This window comes from Colletotrichum paranaense (assembly GCF_030867605.1).
Source record: "Colletotrichum paranaense strain IMI 384185 chromosome Unknown Scaffold_12.1, whole genome shotgun sequence".
NCBI classification, from domain to species: domain Eukaryota; kingdom Fungi; phylum Ascomycota; class Sordariomycetes; order Glomerellales; family Glomerellaceae; genus Colletotrichum; species Colletotrichum paranaense.
Window position 1 is genome coordinate 1131812 of NW_026848970.1, and position 27536 is coordinate 1159347.

The window sequence follows — 27536 nt, forward strand, 5'->3', positions numbered from 1 at the left end:
CATACAATAGCAGTACAAATAGATTTAAAGGTAGTCTGACGGCACGAATCTATTCCGACCTTCTTTTCATCAACAGATCATGCTAAGTAGAGAGATATCTACGTAGTATCACGTGGTAGTAAGCACTAAAGCTCACCGAGGCAGAAATCCTAGGGATAGCATCAACAAGCTTGACTGAGGCGATCTCTGTGTAAAAGCACCAGCCACATATTGATAGCTTGAGCCACAGGTTGTCGGTGGAATATCGGATCGTGGATCCAGCAGCTCGGGATTTTGCTGACGCATCAATCCTCCAGAGCTTCCGTGGACCGTGGCCATCCCGGCGTCATCGGAAGCACCCGACAGACAGTCCCATCATCCAACCGCCCAATCAAACGGCGTCAATCACATCATCCCAAAATAAAAATTAACAGATGCGCATGGAAGACACGGACAGAAAAAGTCTCCACCTAAAAAGTCGTTGCATCCCGCTCGTTCGTCGCGGAATCGTGAATCAACCCCCTTCACGAAACCAGCCAAGAACCAACGAAACGAACGCGCCCTCTCCCTTGGGCTTTCAGCTGCGCCAACGCAGACATTCAATGCGGTTCCCGTCGCAAGACCCCTCCCAGCTACGACGCCCCAAGATCTAGACAAACAAAGAAAGAAACACCACTGCAACCCTATCCCCGGGTTCTGGATCTAGGCCCCCGTCCCGCATCTGGTTACCTGTCAAGCCGCCAAACCTATCGAGGGGTTCATAAAGGATCAGATCCCTTTGCCTCTTCGTTCTTCGAGGGCTTCCATTCCTGAATATCTCTGACTGGTATGAACCATACAACCTTTGCTCAACTACATACCAAACCTCCACAATGAACGCCGATCTCGTAGACCTCGTTTTCCTAACCCGCTTCCAACCTTCAGCAGCTACTATATCCTCCTCCGTCGCAATCGACTACGAAGACCATCCTCACCACACAATGTCAGACTCCAGCAACGGCGCCGCACCCGAGACGTGCCCCGTCGACCACAAGGCCCGCGAAGCCTGGCTCCAGCACGCCCGCGCCGCGAACCCAGACGCTGCGCAACCTCCTCACCCGCCGCACCCGATACCCCCGACCCAGGCAGGGTCACCACAGTCCCAGGATGCGCAGTCATCATCGTCCTGGACGCAGTCTCTACTGTCTCTGACGCCCTTCTCCTCTTCCTCGGCGCCGCCGCCAACGTCTACGAACGCCCCCGCGACACAAGCTCCCGCCGCCTCCGCCGATGCCGCCGCTGAAGTCTGTCCCGTAGACCACAAATCCCGCGAGGCCTGGCTCGAACAAGCCCGCACAGCCTCCGCTGCGAACGGTTCCTCAAATCCTCACACACCACACCCCCACCACACTCTCGAAGCCGCGCCATCATCACCACAGCCCTCGCAATCATGGGCGCAGTCCCTAAAGTCCTACATCCCCTTCACCTCATCAGCAACAACCACACAATCAAACACACCAGACCTCCCACCATCCACACCCGCCAAATCAGGCCTCGACACCGAGCGCGAAGTCTCGACGATTCCTAGGACTGCGACGTCAGCGTACCCGGGAACCAGCCGCCCCTCCAACCACGAGCAGGAAACAGGCTCGGACGAGGCGACGGGGAACTGGATATACCCTTCCCAAAAGATGTTCTTTGACGCCATGAAGCGCAAGGGCCACGATACCCGCGCGCAAGACATGGCGACCGTGGTGCCGATTCACAACGCCGTCAACGAGAGGGCGTGGAAGGAAATTAAAGAGTGGGAGGCGCCTTACCTCGAAGGCACAGCGTAAGTCATGTCTCCAACCATGGTTCTGGATTCAATCCAGCCCGTCCACCATCAAAGAACGAAGTAGAAGAGACCTAACACAAGCCCATAGCTGCGACGGCCCCAAACTGCACTCTTTCCTCGGCCTCAGCACAAACATGTCCCCCAAGGCGCGCGTGAATACCCTGCTGGGCTACACCCCGCCCTTTGACCGCCACGACTGGGTCGTCGACCGCTGCGGCGTACAGGTCGAGTACGTCATTGACTTCTACGCCGGACGCCCCGACGCACGCGGCAAGCCCAGCTTCTACCTGGACGTGAGGCCGAAGCTGAATAGCTGGGAGGGCGTAAAGATGAGGGCTTTGAGGGGTGTTGGGTTGGCTTGAGAGGGGAGGGCATTGGACCGCTTCCGTCTGGGCTCTGATGGCTTTCCCTACGCGAGAGGCGGTTGAGAGTGTATAAAGATGTGTAATAATGTACAAATACTTGCAGCATTGGGACTGGCGTATCTATCTTGTCTTGTAGAAAGGATATCCCAGGGACCACCAAGAAAGAACTACTCAATTTCAGACAATCTCTTCACGACGTTGTCGACTGGAATGGATGCGACCATGACATTGCGGCCTCAGCTGGAACGAACCAACTCTCGTCACTATCAAAGTCTGCGAAGGCAGATATGCTCTGTCACTCCTCCGACATCTCGAGGAAACATTTTCACTCCAAGATGTAACCCAAGAATGACTCTGCAGTTTATATGTGAATCGGACAATTGGAAATCGTTCAAACAAAGCCGTTCTCTCTTTACTAATAGTTATCTGGGGGAAGGTAAAGAGCTGAGGGCTGAGATCCCATCTCAGAATTTCGTTTGGGCCCCTTTTGCTTGGAAGTCTTATCTACCAAGCTCTCAACAGTATATTTTGCACATCATCTTAGCGTGCCTCGGAGAACGCCATCGACAATAAGAAATCACCCACGAAATGCAATTCGCACGTCATCGCGCGAACAATAACAGGTGTGGAAACCCAGACGCATCCCGACGCGTGCACGCCCGCTTTCGGTTCCGGTCTCGACATGGACAGCGACGGCTGCAGGGGCCCGGAGGCGAAGATCGGGATCCTGTAAGAGCCGAACACCCGCAGCCAGTCCGACGTTACTTGGCACCATGGCGCCGGGGATTTGTGCCTGGTGCTAAACGAGACTCCAGTATAGAAAGTTACTCAATTGTCGTTTGTGGAGAACATGACTATCTATACAGTATGCTATACTTTGAATTGAAGAAAGGTTTATTAGGCGGCAGAGAAATCTACAGTACTATCTCAGAAAGGTAGTAGCGCCGGGTATTCAAGTGCATAGCTACATATCCCATGGCGTAAGCGTGCCATATGCCCTCGTACGGATGACTGTTCTTCAGAATTGCCCTGGACCGATTGTACGCAACTACGGTTTCCAGAATGGCGGATTCTAGTATAGACAAGGGACTTTGGTTTAGACTCAAGGCTTGTTTGTGGATATAGTTCCTGATTTCACCTGCCTTTTCCTCCTTGTAAAATCTGCAATTCCATGTTAAGATTCTAGTTGCTTTTTGGTCATCACAAGTGAAGGGACGAGCACTTACGATAATATGTCATTGGTCAGATTGATAAACTTGCCCATCTCAGGCGCAGCCGGCAGGAAGCACGCGATATCTGGACATGTCTCCTTGTAGAAGCAGAAATAGGTATATACCTCTGGAAGGCCCTCTTTATCTCGAAAATAGTAGGGCCAGCTGACTGTCTCTTTTGACAGGACGATTGTGTGGTACTGCGGCCGGATCTCAATAGCGTTGGAGTTGACAAAGGCTAGAGCGGATAGCACGATCAAGTTGGCGACTATTGGGTCGTAGTACTTCTTTGTCGACTTGAGCACTTCGGCAAAAGCCTGTAAAGTTGCCGAGGGCTGCTGTTCCCCCATCAGAAGCCGTGTCTGGAATTGTTCTAGGTCTGGCCCTAGCTCGACGTTCTTGTCGTCGATGATGAAGCCGTACCAGGTGAAGAGACCGATGTGAATCTGGACTTCGAGGGGGTGGAGAGGATACATTTCCTATCGAGAGAGTTCAGAAGTGTCAAGGGGAGCACGTTAATGTAGAGCCTACGGCAGCGACAGCTAGTCCGGCCTCGAATCGCATTTGCGAGGCATCGTCGGCTTCGAGATGGATACCGCCTCGGAGAGCTCTGTCGAGGAGAGCTATCCTCAATGCTTTCTTGTCGACTTCTGGAGGCGAGACGTAGTTGATGGCATTCAAAAACGTGGGGATCAGACATGACAGCGTTTGCCGAAGATCCGCGCCTTGATCAAGTTGATCGGTCTGGACTACCATCGGTGGTTGAAGCATATCGCTATCACAAAGGCTGCAGTCTATGATGCTGATCAAAGTCCGAGTTCACCAACCAGTGGAGGGGATGAGGCCCACTGTATCTTTTCAAGTCTTTGTCGTTTGAAGAGGAGCCACCCCAAGTCATACAGCCTGAATATCATTGATCAGTACGGATACACGGAATGGACCCCGTCTCTTCACCGCCGCAAAGGGGCATAATGGCTGCCTCAAATCTTCCATGTTGCAGACATGAGGCCCCACGGTATGCGGAAGGAAGGAATCAATGCATCCCCATCACACTTATAGTTCTCAGCTCGTCTTATCATAGGTTGTCGGTGCGAGCTTACGGTCAGCGACGCAGCGCGCTAGCTCGGCGTAAGCCGGTCTAGCCCTGGACAATCGCGATATCCACTCCTTCAATATTATCATGGGTGTTGGCTTACAAGGGGTACCAAAATGGACTGGAAATATCGATTTTTCTGCCTGCTTTATAGCAACTTTTAAAGTGATGCCTAAACTCTGTATTCGTCTTCTTCAGTCAGAAAGCACCCCGCTTCTCATTTCGAGTCGTCCTTGACAATTTTATATCGAGAAGAAATGCTTCCTCTACTGTATCAGTCCGCAATTACGTTACCTTGGACACCGCTTGGCCAGTTCCTCGGACTCATAGTTGCGGTGTACTTGGTTATCACCACCTTGAGATCATGGGTTCGTTTATCGCATATCCCTGGCCCTTTTCTCTCTTCCCTATCTTATTGGTCTATGTTTCGGATCCGCACTCGAGGCTCTCGCGGGTACCTCGAGTACGTTAACCTATCGACAAAATATGGCGAGCTTGTCCGCATTGGCCCCAATGACTTGATTACGTCTGATGTACAACTCATCAGGCGCATGTCGGCGGCCAAGTCAACTTATGGGCGGAGCAGCTGGTATAAAGCCACCCGGCTGGACCCATATCACGATATGATGGGCAGCGTACTCGATAAGTCTGTCCATCATGCCTTAAGAACAAAGCTTCAACCGGGATACCAAGGCAAAGATATTCCTGGGTTAGAAGCCAGCATTGATTCTGGTATATCGGACTTGGTGAGCTTGATTCGAGAAAGTTATGCCATCAAGCTCTCTCCGCCGGGAGCAGAAAATTCAGAGAGTAAAGGGCTTCCAGAGCAGAAGCCTGTTGACTTTGGTCGACTGGCGCACTACTATGCTATGGATGCTCGCTCGAGGATGTCGTTTGGACAGCCCCTTGGGCTTCTTCGGAAAAATTCAGACGTCTTTGGGTTGGTTGCTATGTCAAACTTGGCCATAGACATCTTGCAGTTCTTCACGGATATTCCGCCGCTCCAACGGATTTTCACATCGGATATTGCTCTACGGCTTCTTGGCCCCAAGACTACAGATAAGAATGGCTTTGGAAAGATCATGGGGTAAGTCCTTTGCATTTGCTATGCATGTTTTATTCCGTCGCCTCTGCTGGAATAACAAAACTAATGTGGACAGACTTGCCAAAGAACACGTTGCCGCTCGATTTGGCCCTGACGGGAAGGATGAGCCTGACTTACTTGTAAATTATCAACTGCTTTAAGATGGTCTAAAGAGACTTTTGTAGTCCACTAACGCGAACTCGACAGGGGTCATTCATACGTCGCGGCCTTGATCAGCGCTCAGCACAGTCCGAAATCATGTTCCCGATGGTTGCTGGCTCTGATACAGCAGCAAAGGCCATAAAATGGACGATGCTCTATATCCTTTCTGACCTCTCTGTGTATGGGTCTCTTATAAAGGAGATTGAGGACGCAGTCTCAGAAGGAAGGATATCAGACCCCATCACATTTAAAGAAGCTCAGGAACTGCCATATCTTCAAGTAAGTTCGAGTATGAAGAGCCGGTCTGTTCAGTTTACCTTGAATCCGTCTACTAATCATTGTCGAAAACAGGCAATCATATACGAGTCCCTCCGTGTGAAACCCCCTTTTGCTGGTCTGGTAATGAAGCAGGTTGGGCCCGAGGGTGATATCTATAATGGCATCAAGCTGCCTGCAGGCACCAGAATTGGGCACGACGTGACGTCGGCGACCCACGACAAGAGACTCTTTGGCCAAGATGCTGGGGTATTCCGGCCTGAGCGATGGCTTGAGGCCGATGCTGAGACGGTCAAGTCGTGGAAGAAACAGACTGAGCTCGTGTTTGGCGCTGGCCGATGGCGATGCACTGGCAAGTCTGTCGCTTTCTTGGAATTGAACAAGATATTTGTCCAGGTGAGCAATTCCTCGTGATCTAATTGCATGTTACGGGTGCTTGTGCTAATCCTATGCAGCTCATTCGGAACTTTGAATTCCAGCCTTTAGATGCTGAAATGTTTGTAAAAATCTCCGATCGTGGGAAAGTGTATTAGGAAAGCAGGCAGGTCTCGAGATGGGTGTTTATGCCTGTTTGACGACCTAGTTTTACGAGACATGACTATAAAGACTGGATTATTTCGGTCCCGAGGAGTTTAATAATATAATGGCGCGATACTATCTCATCCCATAGACCCCCAAAATCAATCAGCCCCCTTTGAAGTCGCTGCATTCCCAGCAAGACTCAGGCATCTCTACTCCGTGAACACCAACAGAAATACCAATCTACCTTGGTGGTAATTTCAACTGTGGCCATTAGTCATGGCGACTCAGTGAATTTCGAACGGTGTAATGTTATTATGTTATTACCTCCCCGAAAATGGGCCAACTCGGTGGTCCGTCCACTTCGGCCGAGATCGGGCAGGTTGGTCAAAAATTTGCGCAATTGCATAATGAAAATGCGTCTTCTGCGCCCTGCACTCCCTCTGAAATGACAGTATCCCCATTGTTTCTGTTCAGTCCACAGTTGAATAAGTGAAGAGTGCAGCCTGCCTGCTTGGTGGTTCAAGGCCATAAATCACCAACCACCAAACTAGAAACTCACGATGTCGACCACGACCACAGTGGAGCTGGTCAACGCACCAGCAACACCACTGCCACAACTCTCAGCTTCCACATCAACATTATCGCAGTCGCTGGACCCGACTACTGTTTTCCCCGAGAATGGTCAAAATGGCGACCTTTCAAAGGGTAAAACCATGGTTGTCATCTCCTCAGTGACCTGTATTACAGGCATTAGCTCCCTTCTGGCCGGCATAGTTACTGTTTGCATTCCGGCCATGGCTCGAGATGTTCATCTTGATGGCAACCTTCTCTTATGGTAGGGACTAATGCTAAAAGACCCATGTCGTTGGACACTCATTCTGATAGTAACAAGGCCTGCCTCTGTTTACGCCCTGACCTGCGGATGCACACTCCTACTGTCTGGCGCCATGGCCGATCTCTACGGTGCTCGAACACTCTATCTTATGGGATGTTTCTTGCAATCTGTCTTCACCCTTGCCTGTGGGCTGGCGAACACGGGGATCCAGCTCATCATGTTCCGTGCCTTTGCCGGTATTGCCATCTCCATGTGCCTCCCATCCGCCGTTAGTATCATAACGCACGCGTTCCCCACGGGCAAGAGAAGAAATATTGCCTTTGCATCAATGGGCGGAGGCCAACCAATTGGGTTCTCTGTTGGCCTCAGTGTTGGTGGTGTGTTCACAGATACGATTGGCTGGAGATGGGGATTCCACATCGCCGCAATCATCAACACAATCATCTTCATTATTGCGCTGAAGTGGTTGCCTGGTATCGGCAAGAGAGATCCGGTCACTTGGCACAGGTTCAGGACCGAGGTTGACTGGGTTGGAGCATTCCTAGCCAGTGCCTTCCTCTCAATGGTCTCTTATGTGCTTGCGTGAGTCTGGCATGCGCCCTCTGCTTGGAGAGCGAGATCAACTAATAGGACGTTGACAGTGCGATCACCGACAGCACCCAGGATATCAAGAAGCCAGAGAATATCGCGCTGCTCGCTATCTCTGCCGTGCTAATCGGCGGGTTCGTTGCATGGGTAGAAAGACAAGAGCGCTTGGGTAAACCAGCCATAATCCCAAATTCACTCTGGAAGAATCGCAGCTTCACTGGCATCTGCATCAGTGTCTTCATGGTATGGGGTGCCTTCAACGCGACCGAGCAGCTCAGCTCGTTTTACTTCCAATACGTACAGCGGCTCACCGCAATCGACACATCGGTGCGCTTCTTGCCGGCTCCCGTGGGCGGAGTCCTGGCCAACATCGTCGCCGGTCTCGTGGTCCACCGCGTCCGGGCAGACCTAGCGATTCTCATCGCCGTCGCCCTGGCGTGCCTGTCGCCGCTATTGATGGCGATCGCTGACCCCGCGTGGTCTTATTGGATCTGCGTCTTCTGGGCAATGTTTATGAACGCTATTGGCGCTGACACGTTATTCACAATCTCTAATCTGCTGATCACATCGCTGTTTCCGGCCAAGAAGCAGGCCGTGGCCGGAGGAGTATATAACGCCATTGCCCAAATCGGTAAAAGCGTAGGGCTGGCTTCATCGGGCGCCATTGCGAGTGCCGTGACTGCCCGGTCGAACCTCGCCGACAAGGAGAGCCCGATGGCGTTGTTGGAGGGTTACCGGGCGTCGTTTTGGTACTGCTTTGCGCTTTACGGCGCAACCTTGTTTGTGACGGTTTGGGGACTCAGAAAGATCGGCAAAGTGGGTGTCAAAAAGGAGTAAATAGGAAACCGAGAAAAGGGAATTGGGGGAACCACCGGGGCAACGGGGCAAACGGGTTGATGAGTAACCCTCCCCGTTCCTCTCCAGCCAGAAGCTTCTCGCTTTGCGAGATGACCAACAGAGTTTCCAGTGACGCAGCGGAAACTCTACTTGGCAGCGGACTTTTTCTGCCAAGAGATGCCATCTTAATGCCTACCGAAGTATGAAGAGAAAACCACGTCAACGCCGCTCAAAAAGAGGCTCTGAACTTCCTCTCTAGTCGAAGCTTATGCTGCGGGGAGATTCCTAGGAAATTCTCGGTCGTTCGGGAGGGACGATCTGCGTCGTCGCGCAGAGCACTACGATTTGACCTGCAATGCAAGGCCTGACTCAGCGGTCTGATATTTCAGCCGATTGCAGGACCCCGGGACCCGAGAATGTGGAAAAGGATCAAAAAGGGGTGATTCACATCAGTTGAGAATTATGTATGTTTCGCCCACCTCACGTGGAAACACTCAACGATGCTGAATAATAATGCACATTCGCTAGTCGGGATCCGTAGTTCCATCTGAAGTTGAATCTCACATCGATGGGTCTAACATCTAAGTCTTATGCACCGAACTTCGGTAGCTGCAAAGTGACGTCTACTTGGTGGCGACGGACTCGCAGTTTTGTTTAGCTCGCTGAAGACTCTGGCTCAACTTCTCAAATTGATCACAACAACTGCGCTGGGTTATCGAAACCTAAACTCCGCAACACAGCGACAGAAACGATAAGCATCTTCTCGAAGTAAGGGGGAAATTTCTTGTCTTTATCAATCAACAATCCACAACTTGCAAACTCCGACACAAAATACCCACTCGGTGACAATCATCGGTACCTCGGGGACGGGAGTTCCGTTGGTGGAATGCGTATCCGTACTGCGTTACTGCGTAAGCTTCATTTCGGTGCGCTGTGAACAGCCGCAGCCCTGCCCAGCGTAAATCTCCCGTATGTCTGCCGGTGGCCCCATCCCGATGTGACGCCAGATTTACGAGCAACGCAGAGATGTACGGTGGGCCTACGCGACAGAATAGCATGCTTGGCTGAGTGCCAGAGACAAAACGGGGCCAAACTGGGAGCCACCATGATGCAATCGGAAAACAGCAGAGCGTCTCGACCACAGTTAGCCCATGTTCTGACCGTAAACGGCTTAGCAAGCTTAGCAAAGCCTAGCTTCTGACTCGTCTCTAGGGCCGCAGCATGGCTCTTGCACCCAAGCTAGAAGAGTTATCGAGACTCTCGGGTCACTCCAAGTCCCCGAGTCGGGGACGGACTGTGATGGCAGACAACAGCCCGCCCGCTCCGCCATCCATGCTGGTGGGAACTCGGAAAGCCCAACATGCACTCCGTGCGCTAGGAACACGCTCGCTTTCTCCCCTAGCTTACACATCATGTGCGCGACAGTTCGGGGTTAGAGTACTGACCCGGGAGAATGCCTTCATGTTTGGCAAGGGGTGACCTCATAGCCACCGGCCGGCCGGTTGGCGGGAGCACTGCGAACTCCGCACCAAATGGTCTCGGCCGTCTGCTAGAGTCGCGCAACAAACTCAGAGCCCAGCTGGCTTGGCGGGATCACGGCTCTAGCTCGGTGGCCCCGGAAGGTTGGCCATGTCCGCAAGCGTACACCGTAGATCTGCTTCTACTATGGGTTCTTGATATAATATAGTCATCCGAAACCCATACATCCCAATTTCGCTTTTTAGTCTTCATCGAATATTCCATACAGTCTGTGAGCATCTTACACGTTGCAACATACTTTAGCAAACACTCCAGCACCATCACCAATCGGCTGTGCGACTAATACCAACAACCTTAATTTCCAGCTCATCTGAGCTTCGCCCCTGGTCATCACATCTACAACCATGGAGGACAGAACAGCAACCCGAGGCAGCTACGGCACAACTACCTCTTCAGTCACAATGAACGGAGAACAACGAACATCATCCGAGCAGCCCACTGGCGGCTTTGCTCCCATCAACACGGGAAAGAATGGCGATTCCTCCGATGAAGAATATGGAGACATTTCCAGCCCTACGAGAGATACCCACCGCGATACGATGATGATCGATGAGGAGGATAGGAGGGAACTTCAGAGAATCGCAACAAACCTTTCGCGGCATCAAAGTTTGGCCAGCAATGGCCGTCCTCTTTCGACACATATCTCTTACGGCCAAGACGATCCCGCCTTGGACCCTGCAAGCAAGTCTTTTGATCTTTCAAAATGGCTCCAGGCTTTCATGCGAGCCATGCAGAATGAGGGTATCACCCTCAAGCATGCTGGTGTCGCCTACAAGGATCTCAACGTTTCTGGTACTGGCGCTGCTTTGCAGCTGCAACAGACCGTTGGTGACTTCCTTCAAGCACCTCTCAGAATCGGCGAGCACATTAGCTTCGGAAAGAAGGAGCCTAAAAGGATTCTCAACAGCTTCGATGGCCTGCTCAAGAGCGGCGAGCTTTTGATCGTTCTTGGTCGCCCTGGTTCTGGATGCAGTACACTCCTGAAGACGATGACTGGTGAACTCCAGGGTCTGAGCATTGGAGACGAGTCCGTCATCCACTACAACGGCATTCCACAAAAGAAGATGATGAAGGAGTTTAAGGGAGAAACCGTTTACAATCAGGAGGTTCGTTCCCACGCCCCAATGTTTTGTTTGATATTCACTAACAACGTTCGACACAGGTTGACAAACATTTCCCCCATCTTACCGTCGGTCAAACACTCGAATTTGCCGGCGCAGTTCGCACACCATCCAACAGACCCTTGGGTCTTAGTCGCGAGGAGGCTCACAAGAGAGGAGCCCAGGTTGTTATGGCAGTCTGTGGTCTCAGCCACACCTACAACACCAAGGTCGGAAACGACTTCGTTCGTGGCGTCTCTGGCGGAGAGAGAAAGCGTGTCTCCATCGCTGAGATGATGCTTGCTGGCTCTCCCATGTGCGCATGGGATAACAGTACTCGTGGCTTGGATTCCGCGACCGCTCTGAAGTTCGTTCAGTCGCTGCGCCTTGCCTCCGACTTCACCGGCAGTGCCAACGCTGTTGCCATCTACCAAGCCAGTCAGGCCATCTATGACCTCTTCGATAAGGCTGTCGTTCTTTACGAAGGTCGCCAGATCTTCTTCGGCCCTGCCACTGCTGCTAAGTCCTACTTCGAGCGCATGGGTTGGGAATGCCCCCAGCGTCAGACCACAGGAGACTTCTTGACCTCGGTCACCAACCCCATCGAGCGCAAGGCTCGTCCGGGCATGGAGAACCAGGTTCCCAGAACCCCCGAGGACTTTGAGGCATACTGGCGTGCATCTCCCGAGTACCAAGCTCTCCGCCAGGAGATCGAGCAGCACACCGACGAGAACCCGATTGATCCCCACGGTCATGCTCTCACTGAGCTTCGCCAGCAGAAGAACGACAGACAGGCAAAGCATGTCCGCCCCAAGTCTCCTTACCTCATCAGTTTGGCGATGCAAGTGCGACTGACCACGAAGCGCGCTTACCAGCGTATTTGGAACGATATCTCGGCTACAGCTACAGCGGCTGTTCTCAACATCATCTTGGCTCTCATCATCGGTTCGGTCTTCTACGGCACTCCTGACGCTACTTCAGGTTTTTACTCCAAGGGTTCGGTCTTGTTCCAGGCTATTCTCATGAACGCTCTCACTGCTATTTCCGAAATCAACAGTTTATACGATCAGCGGCCCATTGTCGAAAAGCATGCTTCCTACGCCTTCTATCATCCATCAGCTGAAGCCATCGCCGGTATCGTCGCAGATATCCCGATCAAGTTCGTCACGGCAACCTGTTTCAACCTCATCTTGTACTTCCTCGCTGGTCTTCGTCGGGAACCCGGTCAATTCTTCCTGTACTTCTTGATCACCTATATCTCCACCTTCGTCATGAGCGCCGTCTTCAGAACTATGGCAGCCATCACTAAGACTATTTCTCAGGCTATGATGTTGGCTGGTGTGCTTGTCTTGGCTCTTGTCATCTACACTGGTTTTGTCATCAGAGTTCCCCAGATGGTTGACTGGTTTGGTTGGATTCGCTGGATCAACCCCATCTTCTACGCCTTCGAGATTCTCATCGCCAACGAGTTCCACGGCCGCGAGTTCGTCTGCTCCGAGATTATCCCCGCATACACTCCTCTGATTGGCGACTCTTGGATCTGCTCGGCTGTCGGCTCTGTGGCTGGCCAGCGTACCGTTAGTGGCGACGCTTTCATCGAGACCAACTACCAGTACTACTACTCCCACGTCTGGCGCAACTTTGGCATCCTGCTGGCCTTCCTCTTCTTCTTCATGATCATCTACTTCGTCGCTACTGAGCTTAACTCCTCCACCACCAGCGCCGCCGAGGTTCTCGTCTTCCAGCGTGGCCGCGTCCCTGCTCATCTCCAGGATGGCGTCAACCGCAGCGTCACCAATGAGGAGATGGCTGTTCCCAAGGACCAGGAGACTGAGGCCAACGTCAACTCAATCCCGCCCCAGAAGGATATTTTCACTTGGAAAGACGTCGTCTACGATATTGAGATCAAGGGTGAACCCCGCCGTCTGCTTGACCACGTCGATGGCTGGGTGAAGCCCGGAACTCTCACTGCCCTCATGGGTGTCTCCGGCGCCGGAAAGACGACTCTTCTCGATGTCTTGGCTCAGCGAACCACCATGGGTGTCATCACTGGCGACATGTTTGTCAACGGCAAGCCTCTTGACGCCAGCTTCCAACGTAAGACTGGCTACGTTCAGCAGCAAGGTATGCAGCTTCTCCATTCTTAACATTCTTTGAACATTCAACTAACATTATTCAGATCTTCACTTGGCTACCGCCACCGTCCGCGAGAGCTTGCGCTTCAGCGCCATGCTTCGCCAGCCCAAGACTGTTTCCAAGGAGGAGAAGTTCGCTTTCGTCGAGGAGGTTATCGACATGCTCAACATGCGCGACTTTGCCGACGCCGTCGTTGGTGTTCCCGGCGAGGGCCTGAACGTCGAACAGCGCAAGCTTCTTACCATCGGTGTCGAATTGGCAGCTAAGCCTAAGCTTCTTCTCTTCCTTGATGAGCCTACCAGTGGTCTCGACTCCCAGAGCTCCTGGGCCATCTGCGCTTTCCTCCGCAAGCTGGCCGATGCCGGTCAAGCCGTTCTCTGCACCGTTCATCAGCCCAGCGCCATCCTCTTCCAGCAATTTGACCGCCTGCTCTTCCTCGCCCGCGGCGGTAAGACTGTCTACTTTGGTGATATCGGCGACAACTCCCGCACCCTTCTCAACTACTTCGAGGGCCACGGCGCTCGCCGATGCGGTGATGAGGAGAACCCCGCTGAGTACATGCTCGAGATTGTCAACAACGGTACCAACTCCAGGGGCGAAGACTGGCACAGCGTCTGGAAATCTAGCAATGAACGCCACGGCGTCGAGGCCGAGATCGAGAGAATCCACCTCGAGAAGCAGCACGAGGAGGTCGCTGGCAGCGAGGATGCTGGTGCCCACTCTGAGTTTGCCATGCCCTTCAGCACACAGCTTATGGAGGTCACCGGTCGTGTCTTCCAGCAGTACTGGCGCATGCCCAACTACGTCTTCGCCAAGTTCTTCCTTGGTATCGCTGCAGGTCTTTTCATTGGTTTCTCCTTCTGGAAGGCCGATGGTACCATGGCCGGCATGCAAAACGTTGTCTTTGGTGTTTTCATGGTAATCACAATCTTCTCCACCATCGTGCAGCAGATCCAGCCTCACTTCGTCACACAGCGCGCCCTTTACGAGGTCCGCGAACGCCCCAGCAAGGCTTACTCCTGGAAGGCATTCATGTTCGCTAACATCATTGTCGAAATCCCCTACCAAATTGTCACCGGTATCCTCATCTGGGCTTGCTTTTACTACCCCATCATCGGTATCCAGGGCTCCGTCCGCCAGGTCTTGGTCATGCTCTACGCCATCCAGCTTCTAATCTATGCGTCCTCCTTCGCCCACATGACCATCGCTGCCTTCCCCGATGCCCAGACCGCCTCAGGTGTGGTTACTCTCTTGGTCCTCATGAGTCTGACCTTCTGCGGTGTCTTGCAGTCACCCACTGCCCTCCCCGGCTTCTGGATCTTCATGTACCGCGTGTCCCCCTTCACCTATTGGGTTGCTGGTATCGTGGGTACCCAACTTTCCGGCCGACCCGTCACTTGTTCCGCCACCGAGACCTCTGTCTTCAACCCGCCTGCCAATCAGACATGCGGCGAGTACCTGACGGATTACCTCAAGCTCGCCCCCGGCCAGCTCCAGAACCCCGAGGCTACCGAGGCTTGCCGGTACTGCTCTCTCAGTAATGCCGATCAGTACTTGGCCGGCAGCAACATCTTCTACGATGAGCGCTGGCGCAACTTCGGTATCGTCTGGGCTTTCATTTTCTTCAACATCTTCATTGCTGTTATTTCTTACTACCTCGTCCGCGTCAAGAAGTGGAACTCCGGCTCGTCCAAGCCCAAGAAGGAGTCCAAGGGAAAGGTGACGGCGGCACAATAAGCTGATGGTCTCAACGATTACAGTTTGATGTTTCATGGGAAAATCATATCAATATCTTAATATGCCATGTTTTATATAGCGAGCGTTGTTTTGGATATCCTCAACCAAATTAGTAGATTCATAGACTCAATATTTCAGATAAAAAGTTCACAAAAGGCTCTTTTACGTGACGACCTACTCTGCAAAACAGGTAGTGAAGCTTCCGAATCTTCTAATTCGATCTCAAGGGGAACAAATTCTCGGTAGAGCCTCGGAATCTGGGGAGAATAAATCTTAGGCTGCCAGGCGGCCAAGGCACGCCCAGAATAGTGTGTTGCAGGTATCTTTGCGTAGGTAAGCGCCGCAGAGGGATGCGTCGCTATTTCAACGCGGGCGCTCCTCACAACATAATCTGTATCCTGGAACCTACAACAACTGATAGCTTCTTCGTCCCTTCGACACTGCACCCGTTAACCGTTTCCTAGTTATATAAAGTCCAAACACGACGATGAAGGTTACACTTACAGGACGAGTTCACTGAGCCAATGGCATGGCGTGGCTAAAGCGATCCCCAGGCAACAAAGAAATCCTGAGACATCATGTTGGGGCCGGTAGCGTTTGCTGTTGCTGCCTGATTGTGCATGAAGGTGTCCAACAGGATCAAGAACTTTCAACTTCAACATTGAAGAATCAAATAAGCTCTATTGCGAAACTTTACTAAAAACACTCAAAAACATCCCTAGTTATTTCCAATGTCCTTCTCTTATGCCGGCGATGTTCCGCCATCTCCGCCCCGGCCGCTTGTCGAAAAGGCTCGAACTCCGCCTCCAGCCCCACCGCCGCCAACCGTGCCCCCGACAGGATCCCCTGGAGCTTTCTTGGTTGAATTACTGATCTACAATGGCTCGCCATTCAAAGACCACTGGGCATACTTTGTACGCTCTCGTGCCGATGATGATACCGGTGTCAAGATCCACGCGACCGGCGATGTGCGTAATGGCTTCAAATTCGAGGTCAAACGCAGTCATGACCTCACAAACACTTCAGACATCCCTACAAAAAGGGTCCCGCTGCAGTGGGTTGATGCTCGCCACTTTGACGAAGACGCGATGCTCAATTGGGGAGTGGAAGAGATTGATGAGAGGCCTGTTTGCGCTTTCGAGGCTTGTGCATACAAGGCAAAGGCTCCCGGGAAGACTTTGAATGCAGCCGAAGACAAGGTGAGACTTTCGATCGACTTTTCCTAACGGCCGCGATTCCTCTAAACAGACCACTTCATGAGTGTATGATTGCCTACTAGGCAGGTTGTCAGAGGTGCTTTTATGCAAACATCTGCTTCCGCAATGCCTTCGGAATACTTGACTAACATAAGTTTCAAGGATACGTCAGGTAAAAAGGTGACCCTCAAGGACTGCCAAACATGGCTGGTGGATGCAGCGGACTGCCTTGTCGAAGATCGCATGTTCAGTTCTGAAGTTGCTGTTTACCTACACGCGATTACACAGTGAAGTCTTGCGGCAATCTCTCAAGGTTCCCAAGACTAGAAGCATACAACTTTTTAGCCTTCGCGAGAACTGACTCAAGCAAGGTCCGATTGTGTGTGTGGGAGACAAGGTCGGACTTAAGTTCACAAAGCAGGCCGCTTAAGTCCACGTCGTCAGCTTGAAAACCGGGGTTTACACATAATAGTCCACGGACTTTCTCGTTCTCGCGACATCAGTAGATCAAATTTGTAAGCCATGTTAGTCGATTGTATGACCTAGCTTTGGGTTTATTCTATGCCTACCATTAGTCAGGTACCTACCTCGGGTACTTAAGTAGTCATATAAACACATTCTATCATACTCCATTTGGGAGAAGCTCTGAATAAACTTCACTCGATATTCACATTCATTCCGAAACTGAGCCTCAAGTTGCAGCCCTGCCACCGCGATGAAAGCCTTGATTTTAAAACCGAAGGATCATTCCGTTTCTGTACAAGATATCCCGACTGCGGAACCTGGACCAAGAGAAATTCTCGTCCGCGTCAGAGCAGTTGCGCTCAATCATGTGGATGCGCTCTATACAAACAAGCCAATTGCGGCACAAGAGTACCGTGTAATCGGTAGTGACTTCGCTGGGGAGGTCGCCAGTGTTGGCACAGACATCCAGAACATCGATGACCCCCGTGTCAAGATTGGAATACATGTGGCTGGCTTCGTTCAAGGCGGTCAGTTGAACAACCCAAGACGTTTGAACAGACCAGTGATATACTGACTATGGATATGTAGCTTGTTCGGTCAACTACCGACCAGGAGCCTTTGCCGAGTACGTCGTCATTGACTATGACCTCACATGGAATATTCCCATCGGGATGTCGTTCCAAGAAGCTGCTACTGTCAGTTTGTGTGGACTTACAGCCGCGCAAGGTGTCTTCAGCCGACTCAAGCTCCCGGGACCGTTTACCCAATCTCGAAGTTTTGACCACCTCAAACTCACTAACGAAGAGCCCGTGAACGTCTTCATCTACGGCGCAACAACATCCTTAGGTCTCTTTGCCGCACAGCTTGTGCGCCTAGCTGAGAAAACTTCCGGCACTCAGATCCGTCTCATCGGTGCCGCCAGCAGCGCAAAACACAACATGCTGCGTCAAGCCCCTTATTTGTACGACGAGCTAGTTGACTACAGAGATGCTGACTGGCAAGAATTGGTACGCAAAGTCTGCGGCATAAGTGGCGGAGTCCATTACGGCATAGACGCGGTCTCGCAGTCTCCGTCCGTCGAACGTGTGCATGATACGTTGGTCAACGAGGGAAAGCTGGCGGTGTTCCGAGCACCGGCTCTAGCAGGGTTTGATCCGTCAAAGTTCAGGATCAAGCCGATCACAGGTGCAGTCTGGGAGGGTCTTGGCGTAGAGATCCAATACCAAGGTGCGTGGCCTAAGGCTTTTTGCCAAATGATTCACAATGGGCCTACTTTATTGACAATTTACAGGTGTCACATTTCCAGCCAACCCCGAAGCCCTCGAGTTTGCAACGCAGTTCTACAACTATCTCGGATCGGAAGCGTCGTTGGGAAAAGTCAAGTTGCAGGCAAACCCGGTTCGCCTGATGCCAGGAGGACTCGAGAACATCGCATCTGAAGGCATCCCGCTCTTTGGTCCGAAGCAAGTCAATGAGCCGCCGAAGGATCACATGCGTTCTGTTAGTGGAGAGAAGGTTGTCTACACCGTTGCTTAGGGGCTGGCTTTCTGTAAGTAATCTTCGACAGTCATGCGAGATCTCAGCGACCTGAGATTGGTTTCCATGCGGATGTAGAGATACGATCTAAACTCGAATTTAATTGACTAAGTCGAGTGACTTTTGTACACTCTACTCTATGGATATGAACATCTAATTGTGCTTAAAATATTTACTGAGAAATGTGAAAAAGGAATGGTCGAATTCGACCGAGTCGTCTTGAGAACTTATAGCCTCTTTACGAGCTCTTGGCAATAAGGTCCGCCGCTCTCTCGGCAACAGCGTACAAGGTGCTGACAAGGTGACCGCACACCTGGAAAGGCAGGACAGAGGCGTCGACAACGCGGACGTTGGCGGTACCGTAGACCTTGAGGCTGGAGTCAACAACACCGCCCTTCTCGCGGGGCATCATGGCAGCAGTGCCAACGGGGTGGAAGTTGGAACGGTAGTTGCCCTTAATGTAGCTCTCCCAGCCCGCGACATCATCCGCATCAGCAGCGACGACGTCCGTGCCGGGACGGGTCTCGGTTCCAGTGTAAGTGGAGAAAGGCGCGGTGCTGTACAGCTTGCGGATGTACTTCGCGATCTCGACCTGCTCGAGCAGATCCCAATCCAGCATGAAGTAGTTGGGGTTGATAACGGCGCGGGAGGTGGAGTTGCCACCAATGTGGACGCTGCCGCGGGCGAAGGGGAGGAGTCCCCAGTACTCACTGCTCCAGGAACCCGAACCGGCGTTGACAAGGACCTCGGCGATGGGGATCTGGGACTCGAAGATGAGGGACCACTGCAGCTGGAAGAACTCCAGGAGGTCCGAGGCGTGGGTGACGTTGCCGTTGACGGAGGCGACCTTTGCGGCGTAGGCGGGGAGGGCGGCCTTGATCTGAGCGGCAACCTCTTCGGCGTTGTCGAAGACGTGGGCGACGGAGGGGTAGGCGACGGTGGTGAGGGTGCCGTCGATGCTCATGTTCTTCATGTCGAAGGAGAGACCGTTGTTCATCTGGTCCTGGAGGTTCTCACCGACGGTGGGGAGGTCGACGACGGTCTTGATGCCATGCTGCTTTAGGATGTTGGTGCTGCCGACGCCGGAGAGCTCGAGTAGGAGAGGGGAGACGAGGGCACCGGCGGAGAGGATGACCTCCTTGTTGGCCTTGACGACGCTGCTGGAGCCATCGGCGGAAACGATCTGAACACCATCAGCGGTGGGGAGCGCAGCGGTATTCCTCCAGGTGAGCTTCTGGGCGCTGGTGTTCAGAAGGACCTTGAGGTTGGTGCGGTTCTGGTAGGGGTAGTAGTAGGCGCGGGCGGCATCCTCACGGACGGCGTTGGTCTGGTCGACGGTGCGGGGGAAGACGGAGAAGCCAACCATGTTTCCGCCGTTGACGTCTTCATTCCAAGGCAGACCGAGGTTCTGGAAGGTCGAGTTCAGGACGGCGGGCATGGTTCCGTTGGTCTGGCCGTAGGTCCAGCCGGTCAGGAGGGGTCCGTCTTCGCCGTGGACATCAGCCTCGTACTCGAGACGACCGGCAACCTGACGAGCGGGCTCCGGGGTCTGGAAATGCTCGCTCTTGAGGTAGTAGGGGAAGAGAGAATTCCAGTTCCAGCCCTCGTTTCCAAGTTGCTCCCATGCGTCGATCTGGGAGGCTTCAGCGCGGGTGTAGGCCAGTCCTTCTGGGCGTTAGCATCTGAGTCTAGTCTTTCTTAATCGATGATCGCCACAAACCATTGATAGTGCTGGTTCCTCCCAAAGCCTTGGCAGCACGCATAGTCTGGACTGAATTGCCGCCGAAAGTCTGGTTGGTCGTTTGGAAGGCAAAGTCGATATCGGTGCCAAAGGCAAGACCGTACCCGTTGGGGTTGGTGACGTTGACGTTGTCGAAAACTGAGCCACCGGCCTCGATGATCAGGACAGACACGGCAGGGTCTTCTGAGAGACGGTTGGCAACAGCCAGACCGCTGGTACCGCCTCCGACGACGATGTAGTCGTAGCCATTGCTGGAACCGTTGTTACAGCGGACAGCCAAGGCCGCTGCTCCAGAGAGGAGGGTAGATGTGGTGAGGAAGCCCCGCATAGCTGTATGTACAAGGTTGAAGTCTAGAGTGAGTGTAAGTGCGGCAAAAGAATGTTCACTGAGATGGTTATCGAGCCAACGCCGAAGTCTCGAAGGCGAAGGCCTGCGTTTATATCATTGAACACCAAAGGAGAGGATTCAACAATATCGTAACCAATCCAAGCTCTTGAAATCCCTCAATCACGTCACCCGCGCGGATACAAACAGCTGCCATCCCCGTTAAACCGGATTTTGCGATGACCCTCCGAGAGCTGACCGAAAAAGCTGTGCTCTCCCTACCATTTCGTCAGTGCAATCCATACGGGCCAACTTACTCAAGACTCGGCAGGGTGGAGTACGGCGTAGCCGCAGAAGCCGAGTTACAATTGGGGCTCAGCGGTTCTGAATGCCATTGGCCGGTCGACAACCGCTGAGAGCAATGAGGGCATATCTGATCGGACCGATCCACCGGTAGTTGACGGCGCGAGATGCTTATCAACCATCAGAAACCCAACGTTCCTGGGATCTGGAACCCGTCGCTGCGGAAATATCTACGTAGATCGGCGGGACCCCTGCAGGGGGCTCCTACTCATGGCTCACCAGCATAGCCCCGTAAGGCCAATGAGGGCTGAGCAGAGAGGAGAGTGCGCAACAGGGTGGCGGACGTTTGAATCATGCTCCCGCGACTGATTTGGCAATTGTCGTCCAAAATTGAGGACGGCAACCATGGAAAGCTTTGGCATCATACGTCATGCCCGAAAACGATTGCAACCTCACGCAATGGAGGCCTTTTCATGCTCAAAGTGCTATTCTGGACAGTCGCTTCGATATAGCGCTGTGCGCTAAGGTACGGCGATTAGATTTTAAGCTCAGTTGCCAAATGCATCCGCCAAGTGATGTCTATCAAGAAAGGATCTCGCATATGTGGATCGTAGCAACACTCATGCAAGTTCTATCTGATGAAATCACGGGTTTACGGAAATACAGATACAGAAGGTGGGCATAACCCTCGAAAAAACAAGCAACAACGGGTCTAAGCTATGGCTTTCTAAGCAATCAAGGGAATTAAGGGAATACTAAGCCCCATGTGTGTCATGCTCGCTTTCTGAGTTGTTGAATGAATAAAGGGCCGAAAACAACTTTTCGATGTGGGTTTCTCGACTGGGTCTGGATGAGTTACCGCTTAAGTAAGAGAACAATAAGCATCGGATGCTCCACTAACAACATCAAGAAAGAACGAACCCATGTCCAATGAAACTTCGAGCAGTGAACTTGAGACGAACATGCTTGGTTTATACCGCTGCTATTAAGTTCGGTAGATCTTGGTGTCACAATCATTTACAGCGTCCCCCTTTACGAAACGATGCAGAGAAACGATGCAGAACTCATCGTAGACATTGAACTGCGGCTATGCCTCTTTTTCCTCCTTATCCGGTTTGAGCTCACTCAGTTTTTTCCCCTCCTGCAAATCGAACGTTGATCCAAAGTATCACATAATAGAGTTGGAGAGAAGCACTTGCTGGTGTTCGCGATGCCCCTAAGTCCCTAAACATAGAGGGCGAATCCGTTCTGGAGGCCGACGGTCGGTTTTACCAAATAAGTCGACACCTTGTGTGTAGGTAAATAAGTCGGTCAGGAAAGACACATTCTTTTTGACGAAAGACCAATGTCTCCACAGAATTCATGAGACTCCTAGCTGGACCAAGTTCAATCAGCCAAAAGAACATGAGATAAAGCCACCGAGGAGGTGTAAGCCTTTATTACCTTGGTCCATCTTGAGGCCAGATTAGTCGGTAAGCTCACTCGTCTGCTGGAAGAGCGTATTTTTCATCCAGAGTAAGATAGGATAGCAGTTGAGGAGACGAATAGTCAGGTAAAGCCGTAGTTTTGGGTTGTGCCAGTACTATCTCGGGCAACTCAGAGTTATGGCGCACTCAAATACAGATCAAGTTTGACAACAGTAATGCCCGTGAAGGAATATTGAAGGCGACGTGGTGTTAGGGTGGGGATGCTCCTCAGAAAGTCTTGCACCGGCCTCGAGTGTGATTAAACGATCGTCGGGGGACTGGCGAGGAAAAATGCGGTCTTGATGTCCATATTTCAGGTTTTCAAAGTCACAGGTAGTGATATTAGACAACCTGTTGATGAGTATAGTATGCCTACCTTAAGTCCTGTATGTAGAACTGTCGCCACCAGTAAATGTTGAATCAGATGAACAGAATCCCTCAACTTCAACGTCAGATAGTCGGCTTCCGTCTCTAGAAAGACTCTATCTTTCTCCAGAAAGCCTGCAAGCTCATTTACAATCTCGAAATTACACAGGTCCTTTACAGCTTTTGGCCTTAACATCCCTCAAACCTCACCCAAGCTTGAACCCATTCAGACCCAATCACCAACCAAGCAGTCTCTACTTCCTCGATGCAACCCTCTCCGCCAACTTATCAAACTCCCCCTTCTCCATCACCGTCCCCTGCCCCTTGGACTTACCCGTCATATGAACAAGATAGCTCCCAACACCGAGTCCAACAGCAGCAATAGCAACCAGCGTAGGCCTAGTCCCCCAAACACGTTAATCACAGGATCACGATACACACATCCAACCACAAAGATTCCCCTTGGGAATCTTGTCACATGAGACGGGGATCACTCACCAGCTCTGCGCGGCACTGCTCGTGGACGGCACAGGTTCCTGCCCGCCGGGTCCACCGAGGTCGCCTTCCTTGGGGTTATGCGTGCTCCACCGGACCTGAGCCCCAACCCGGCGCGCCGCGGTGAAGGTTGGTAGGGTCGTGGCTCCAAGGCCGGGAACGGGTCGCGCGGCGGCGAGGCGGCGAAGGGGGAGAGATCTTGCGGGGATCATTGTGGCGTGATGAGGGTGTGTGTACTTATAAGCTAGAGATAGTGATCTTGATGAAGCTTAATGCTTCCGGTCTCTGTTGATATTGGGGTTTCTTCTTATCGACAGGATTCGTTTGCAGTGAATGGCTTCAGTATTGCGAGTCAAAAGGGCTAGACAATACGATGAAGTTGAATGTTGGGAGGCTGTCCTGCAATTGGACGGTGACGACACCAGGACGCTTGAGCGAATCCGGGGAAAGAGCGTGTGGTGAGGGCAGGTGCGTCATAGGTGCATCACCTTCCCCGAGCTGCACCTTGTTAGTATGCCTCCCTTTCCTTTCCCCAAATCTTCCCCAAATCTCTACGAATGAAGGAATAGCAGAGAACATGCGTGGAAGCTTTCTAGAACAATTCGATGAGCGGGTTGAGCAAACGAAGAGAGATTCCAGAATGCTTTTCGTTGGAGTCCCGGTTCTTACTCCCGGTACGATGGGCAAGCGAGACGCTGCTGTCCATCGCGGATTTCCTGATGCGTATCTGCTTAAGTTACCTTGCGTGCGTATGGAAGTACAACACCAACGAGAGTATGGATTTGAAAAGGACAAGAGGGACGATAAAAATGATGTTCCAGGCATACGGGGAGATTCTGAGTGTTGCAAAAGCAGCAGTCACCAGCAACTCACACGCCCACTCATCGCGGGACAGTGCATCGGCCAGGTCACATCTCCAACATTCCTTCCGCAAAGCTGTCAGCCAAGCAGATTCCATTGCAGATGCGCATGTAAGTGCAGATGCAAGTGAAAATGCAACAAACAGAGTACGGATCCTCCGTCAGACCTAGATAGGAAGAATAGGCTGTATACCTCACAAGTACCCTATAAGAGCGTGACCCATAAAACAAGCCTAGACCATCAAAAACCAGAACCAACACAATCCGAAAAGACCCCATCTGGATACCGCACCCAAAGATCCGACCGAGCTTCCCCCGTCCTCCGAAGCCACCCATCGTATTCCCGAACAACCGTCCCTATCGCGCCTCGCACTCGCACGAGATAACTGCACCGAGGTGCCTGCCGTACCTGGATCTCGGAAATGGCAATACAACGGATCCCGTCCCAGAAGATAGACAATCGTTCCACGACATAAATGCGGTGAGAAATTTGGACCAAACGTCGTACTTTCTGCCAAGATGCGCCCTGGCTCTGGTTTCCGCAGCTGGTGTGGCTGGCGTGGGGGTCACCCACGGCGCCTGTTTTGTACCAAAGCCCCCAAGTCGGCCAAGGGCCGTACTTGCAGCGGTACTGTGATAGGCCCTTCCCCTGAATGACCATACTCAGCAGCGTCGCATCCCGCCCTGAGGCTCTCACCAACGCCCTGTCTCGGATGTTTCAATGCATTCGGAACAATACAATTATGGAGGATAGGGCATTATTTTCATCAATCCACCATAGAGGTAAGAACTGAGAGGTGCTGTGTATAATCGATCCATCTATCGATTTGGTATCAAAGAAAATCAAGTAACGCCCCATCGCAGTCATGCCCTTTTCCCTCGTGAAAGCAAAACCCAAGCCCAAAGCCATGGCCCTTTGCCAAGCCCCCCTCCCCTCAATGCTATGCTGCTGAAAGAACCAGGAAGAGAACAACGCTTCCTCATGTCCCCGTAATCCAGGTTATCACGTTTCTTTATGAGTTCCACCGTGCCGTGGGAACCGCCGTCCTCTCCCTCCTTTACGGGTATCATTCCCCCGCTAATACCCATGAACCCCCAGGTAAAGCTGGCAAACGGAACCTTCTATATACTAACGAGGAACACGGCTAATGACTTCCCATGGGAAATATATATCCATGTTTTCCTCGCCCAGTGCCCGAGATCCATCGATTATGATATGGATAGCAGTCTGGAAAGCAATGTCGTCCGGGACGTTCTAGGCCAACGCCGGCATGCTCCAGTACTTTGTCTTTGGGACAACTCTGACCTCCGGTGGATTCCAGATAGCCGGAGACACAGTCGTGTGTGTAGAAGACTGAGGCGTAGCTGAAGTTGTGGATATAGGCTCAGATGAAGAGCCAGAGGTAGTATCGACGTTGGCATCATTGCTGGCAGCAGCTTCGGCAGCGGCAGCAGCAGCAGCACGAGCATTAGCATCCTGCTCCAGAGCCTGATCAATGGCTCCAAGAACCCACGACTTGATCTCATTGAGCGCCCGCCGCTTCTGCGTCTGCTCGCGGTGCTTTCTGCCCGACTCGCCCAGAGGTACCGTATTGAAGGGATGGAAGGTGACGAGGAGCGTGAACGTCTTGAGGTTGGGGAACTGCCGGAGGAGACGGGCGCCCTTGTGGCAGTGGCCCTGCACCCAGCAGGGGCGGAGGCCCCATTCCATGGCGAGATGGCGGAGGTTGATGAAGGAGAGAGCGCTGGGCATGATTGACTGAGCAGGTCCTGTGAATGTATTAGTCTCTGATGCCTTTTTTCTTGGTTGGGAAAGTGAGGTAATTGGGTGAAAGGCAGAACTTACCTCTGTAGATGAACAGTGTATCATGACGATAATTCATGTACACACCCTTGCCTTGCGCCTGGTGTCCTCTGGAGAGATGCAGCATCTCAAACTGCTCATCTCTAAGACCACGCGGGTTCTCAGGGTCGTAGAGCATCTCGGCACGAGACTCCTGGCAAACCTGCAGGAGCGCTGGGACAGGGCGGTGAAGTTCATAGGCCAAGGTAGTGCTGTTGGATATGCGCTCCACGACAGCGGGCTTAGGTGCCGCAAGACGCCAGATCTTTGTGCGGATCTCGGGCGGAAGGTCCTTGAAGAGGTGGAATGTGCGTGGCTTCACTTCTTCAAAGAGGTCTAGGTCTGCTAGGTCTGTGATGAGGGAAGCGGGCTGTGGTGAGGTATGTGACACGTCGTGATGCGGGTCACCCATGCCGTCGTTGTGTTCGACTGTGTCGTCCATTGTGTAGTTGTGCCCGAGCCGCCTACAGGTGTGAATATGTGTGAATGGAAGAGGTGTGAAGAGTAGAAGCGTGAGGGTTCCTTTTGTGAGAGAGGAAAAGGTGGTAGAAAGGTGGAAGAATTGAAAGAATTCAGAAAAAGTTGAAGCTATAAAAAGTCCGGTCGAGGTGCGGCGCTTTTCCAAGGGGAAGGAGGAAAGGGCGGTGGTGGTATCACTTTCCGTTTCCTCAGGCTTTGGGTCGTCAGAGCCGAATGAGGCAACGGACGAGCAACGCAGGCCGAGCCTTAGGTCGAGGTCGAAGGTGGGATGGAAAATGGAAATGGAAGCTGCGGCAGGGGCGCGGGAAGGTTGCAGGGGGAAGGAACGACGGATATTGGATCCGTAATCTAGAACCACTTGGCACTTCAGAAGCTCAGGGTCGAGCTCTAGATGAGGTGAATGAGACCTGAGGCCTATTCGGAGCTTGGAGGTGTATTCGGATGAGGAGGCCGTGGGTATAAGGTAGTACCAGACCAGAAAGCGGTGACTGCTAGAATAGGTATCTGGGCTGATGATACCATCTGTGTTCGATGAAAGCAGGGGTGAAGTGGAAGGAGAATTGTTTCGTGTTGTGCAGATAAGGCGAGTCCTGGAATCTTGGTCAAAAGAGACTGCCAGATCCAAATCTCAGTGTAAGAGAACTCAGAATTCTGGGCGAAGATGAACCGGAACAGGCCCAGCGGTGACTACCTTCTCTGCCTTACACCGGTGACCGCACGCCTCACCTTAAGCGATCTTACGGTAGAGAAGGCGAGAAATTTTCAAGGAAATGGACCGAGAGTAGTGGCGGATAACAAATATCATTTCCTACATGAATCAACGTTTGGCTACAATTACCACCGAGACTAAGACCCCGAGGCGAATGGGGAGCTAATACAAGAAGACGCCGAAGAACAAATGACTGCGAATGAGAAAATTTCTCGGGTTGGTCGCTGGCCGCTCACTCGCCGCTGACCGCCGTAAAGTGGCAGCAACGCCGGACACGGAACAAGTCCGCCTAAGCTACTTTAATCAGTTCAGCTTTCCATTTCTCTACCTACTGAATTTTTTCCGCGCCAAGTTGAAAAACAATGCAAACAAATGGCCGCCCGGCGGTCAGTGCAACGCCGTTGGAACATACCGTCCAGTCTGCCATGCAGCGTTGTCCCTAACGTTAGCCCCCGGGACCCTCCCGAGAAC

At 52.3% G+C, this 27536-nt stretch overlaps 10 protein-coding genes across 10 annotated transcripts; 6 read left to right on the plus strand and 4 right to left on the minus strand.

Annotated features, from left to right (window-relative positions):
- Positions 1 to 851: 851 nt before the first annotated feature.
- CPAR01_13303 (cytochrome c/c1 heme lyase) lies at positions 852 to 2157 on the plus strand (the record flags this gene model as incomplete). Its single annotated transcript, XM_060497557.1, has 2 exons — positions 852 to 1792; positions 1884 to 2157. 2 exons carry the CDS (start codon positions 852 to 854, stop codon positions 2155 to 2157), a joined length of 1215 nt encoding a protein of 404 aa, XP_060343950.1.
- A 580-nt stretch (positions 2158 to 2737) lies between these two features.
- On the minus strand, positions 2738 to 4142 carry CPAR01_13304 (longiborneol synthase; the record flags this gene model as incomplete). Its single annotated transcript, XM_060497558.1, has 4 exons — positions 2738 to 2959; positions 3129 to 3321; positions 3387 to 3850; positions 3903 to 4142. 4 exons carry the CDS (start codon positions 4140 to 4142, stop codon positions 2738 to 2740), a joined length of 1119 nt encoding a protein of 372 aa, XP_060343951.1.
- Positions 4143 to 4721: 579 nt separating this feature from the next.
- CPAR01_13305 (benzoate 4-monooxygenase cytochrome P450) lies at positions 4722 to 6519 on the plus strand (the record flags this gene model as incomplete). Its single annotated transcript, XM_060497559.1, has 5 exons — positions 4722 to 5551; positions 5625 to 5688; positions 5756 to 5989; positions 6062 to 6382; positions 6442 to 6519. 5 exons carry the CDS (start codon positions 4722 to 4724, stop codon positions 6517 to 6519), a joined length of 1527 nt encoding a protein of 508 aa, XP_060343952.1.
- A 549-nt stretch (positions 6520 to 7068) lies between these two features.
- Positions 7069 to 8768, plus strand: CPAR01_13306 (uncharacterized protein; the record flags this gene model as incomplete). Its single annotated transcript, XM_060497560.1, has 3 exons — positions 7069 to 7343; positions 7401 to 7925; positions 7985 to 8768. 3 exons carry the CDS (start codon positions 7069 to 7071, stop codon positions 8766 to 8768), a joined length of 1584 nt encoding a protein of 527 aa, XP_060343953.1.
- Positions 8769 to 10651: 1883 nt separating this feature from the next.
- Positions 10652 to 15280, plus strand: CPAR01_13307 (ABC-2 type transporter; the record flags this gene model as incomplete). The annotated part of the gene is made up of 3 exons (XM_060497561.1): positions 10652 to 11413; positions 11470 to 13531; positions 13587 to 15280. The coding sequence occupies 3 exons, from the start codon at positions 10652 to 10654 to the stop codon at positions 15278 to 15280; spliced, it is 4518 nt and encodes a 1505-aa protein (XP_060343954.1).
- Positions 15281 to 16011: 731 nt separating this feature from the next.
- Positions 16012 to 16767, plus strand: CPAR01_13308 (uncharacterized protein; the record flags this gene model as incomplete). Its single annotated transcript, XM_060497562.1, has 2 exons — positions 16012 to 16479; positions 16639 to 16767. The coding sequence occupies 2 exons, from the start codon at positions 16012 to 16014 to the stop codon at positions 16765 to 16767; spliced, it is 597 nt and encodes a 198-aa protein (XP_060343955.1).
- Positions 16768 to 17191: 424 nt separating this feature from the next.
- On the plus strand, positions 17192 to 18477 carry CPAR01_13309 (uncharacterized protein; the record flags this gene model as incomplete). Its single annotated transcript, XM_060497563.1, has 3 exons — positions 17192 to 17468; positions 17530 to 18168; positions 18233 to 18477. The coding sequence occupies 3 exons, from the start codon at positions 17192 to 17194 to the stop codon at positions 18475 to 18477; spliced, it is 1161 nt and encodes a 386-aa protein (XP_060343956.1).
- Positions 18478 to 18715: 238 nt separating this feature from the next.
- Positions 18716 to 20546, minus strand: CPAR01_13310 (GMC oxidoreductase; the record flags this gene model as incomplete). Its single annotated transcript, XM_060497564.1, has 2 exons — positions 18716 to 20142; positions 20198 to 20546. 2 exons carry the CDS (start codon positions 20544 to 20546, stop codon positions 18716 to 18718), a joined length of 1776 nt encoding a protein of 591 aa, XP_060343957.1.
- A 2079-nt stretch (positions 20547 to 22625) lies between these two features.
- Positions 22626 to 23385, minus strand: CPAR01_13311 (uncharacterized protein; the record flags this gene model as incomplete). The annotated part of the gene is made up of 3 exons (XM_060497565.1): positions 22626 to 22663; positions 23013 to 23077; positions 23177 to 23385. The coding sequence occupies 3 exons, from the start codon at positions 23383 to 23385 to the stop codon at positions 22626 to 22628; spliced, it is 312 nt and encodes a 103-aa protein (XP_060343958.1).
- A 1903-nt stretch (positions 23386 to 25288) lies between these two features.
- Positions 25289 to 26318, minus strand: CPAR01_13312 (uncharacterized protein; the record flags this gene model as incomplete). Its single annotated transcript, XM_060497566.1, has 2 exons — positions 25289 to 25803; positions 25880 to 26318. The coding sequence occupies 2 exons, from the start codon at positions 26316 to 26318 to the stop codon at positions 25289 to 25291; spliced, it is 954 nt and encodes a 317-aa protein (XP_060343959.1).
- Positions 26319 to 27536: the final 1218 nt, after the last annotated feature.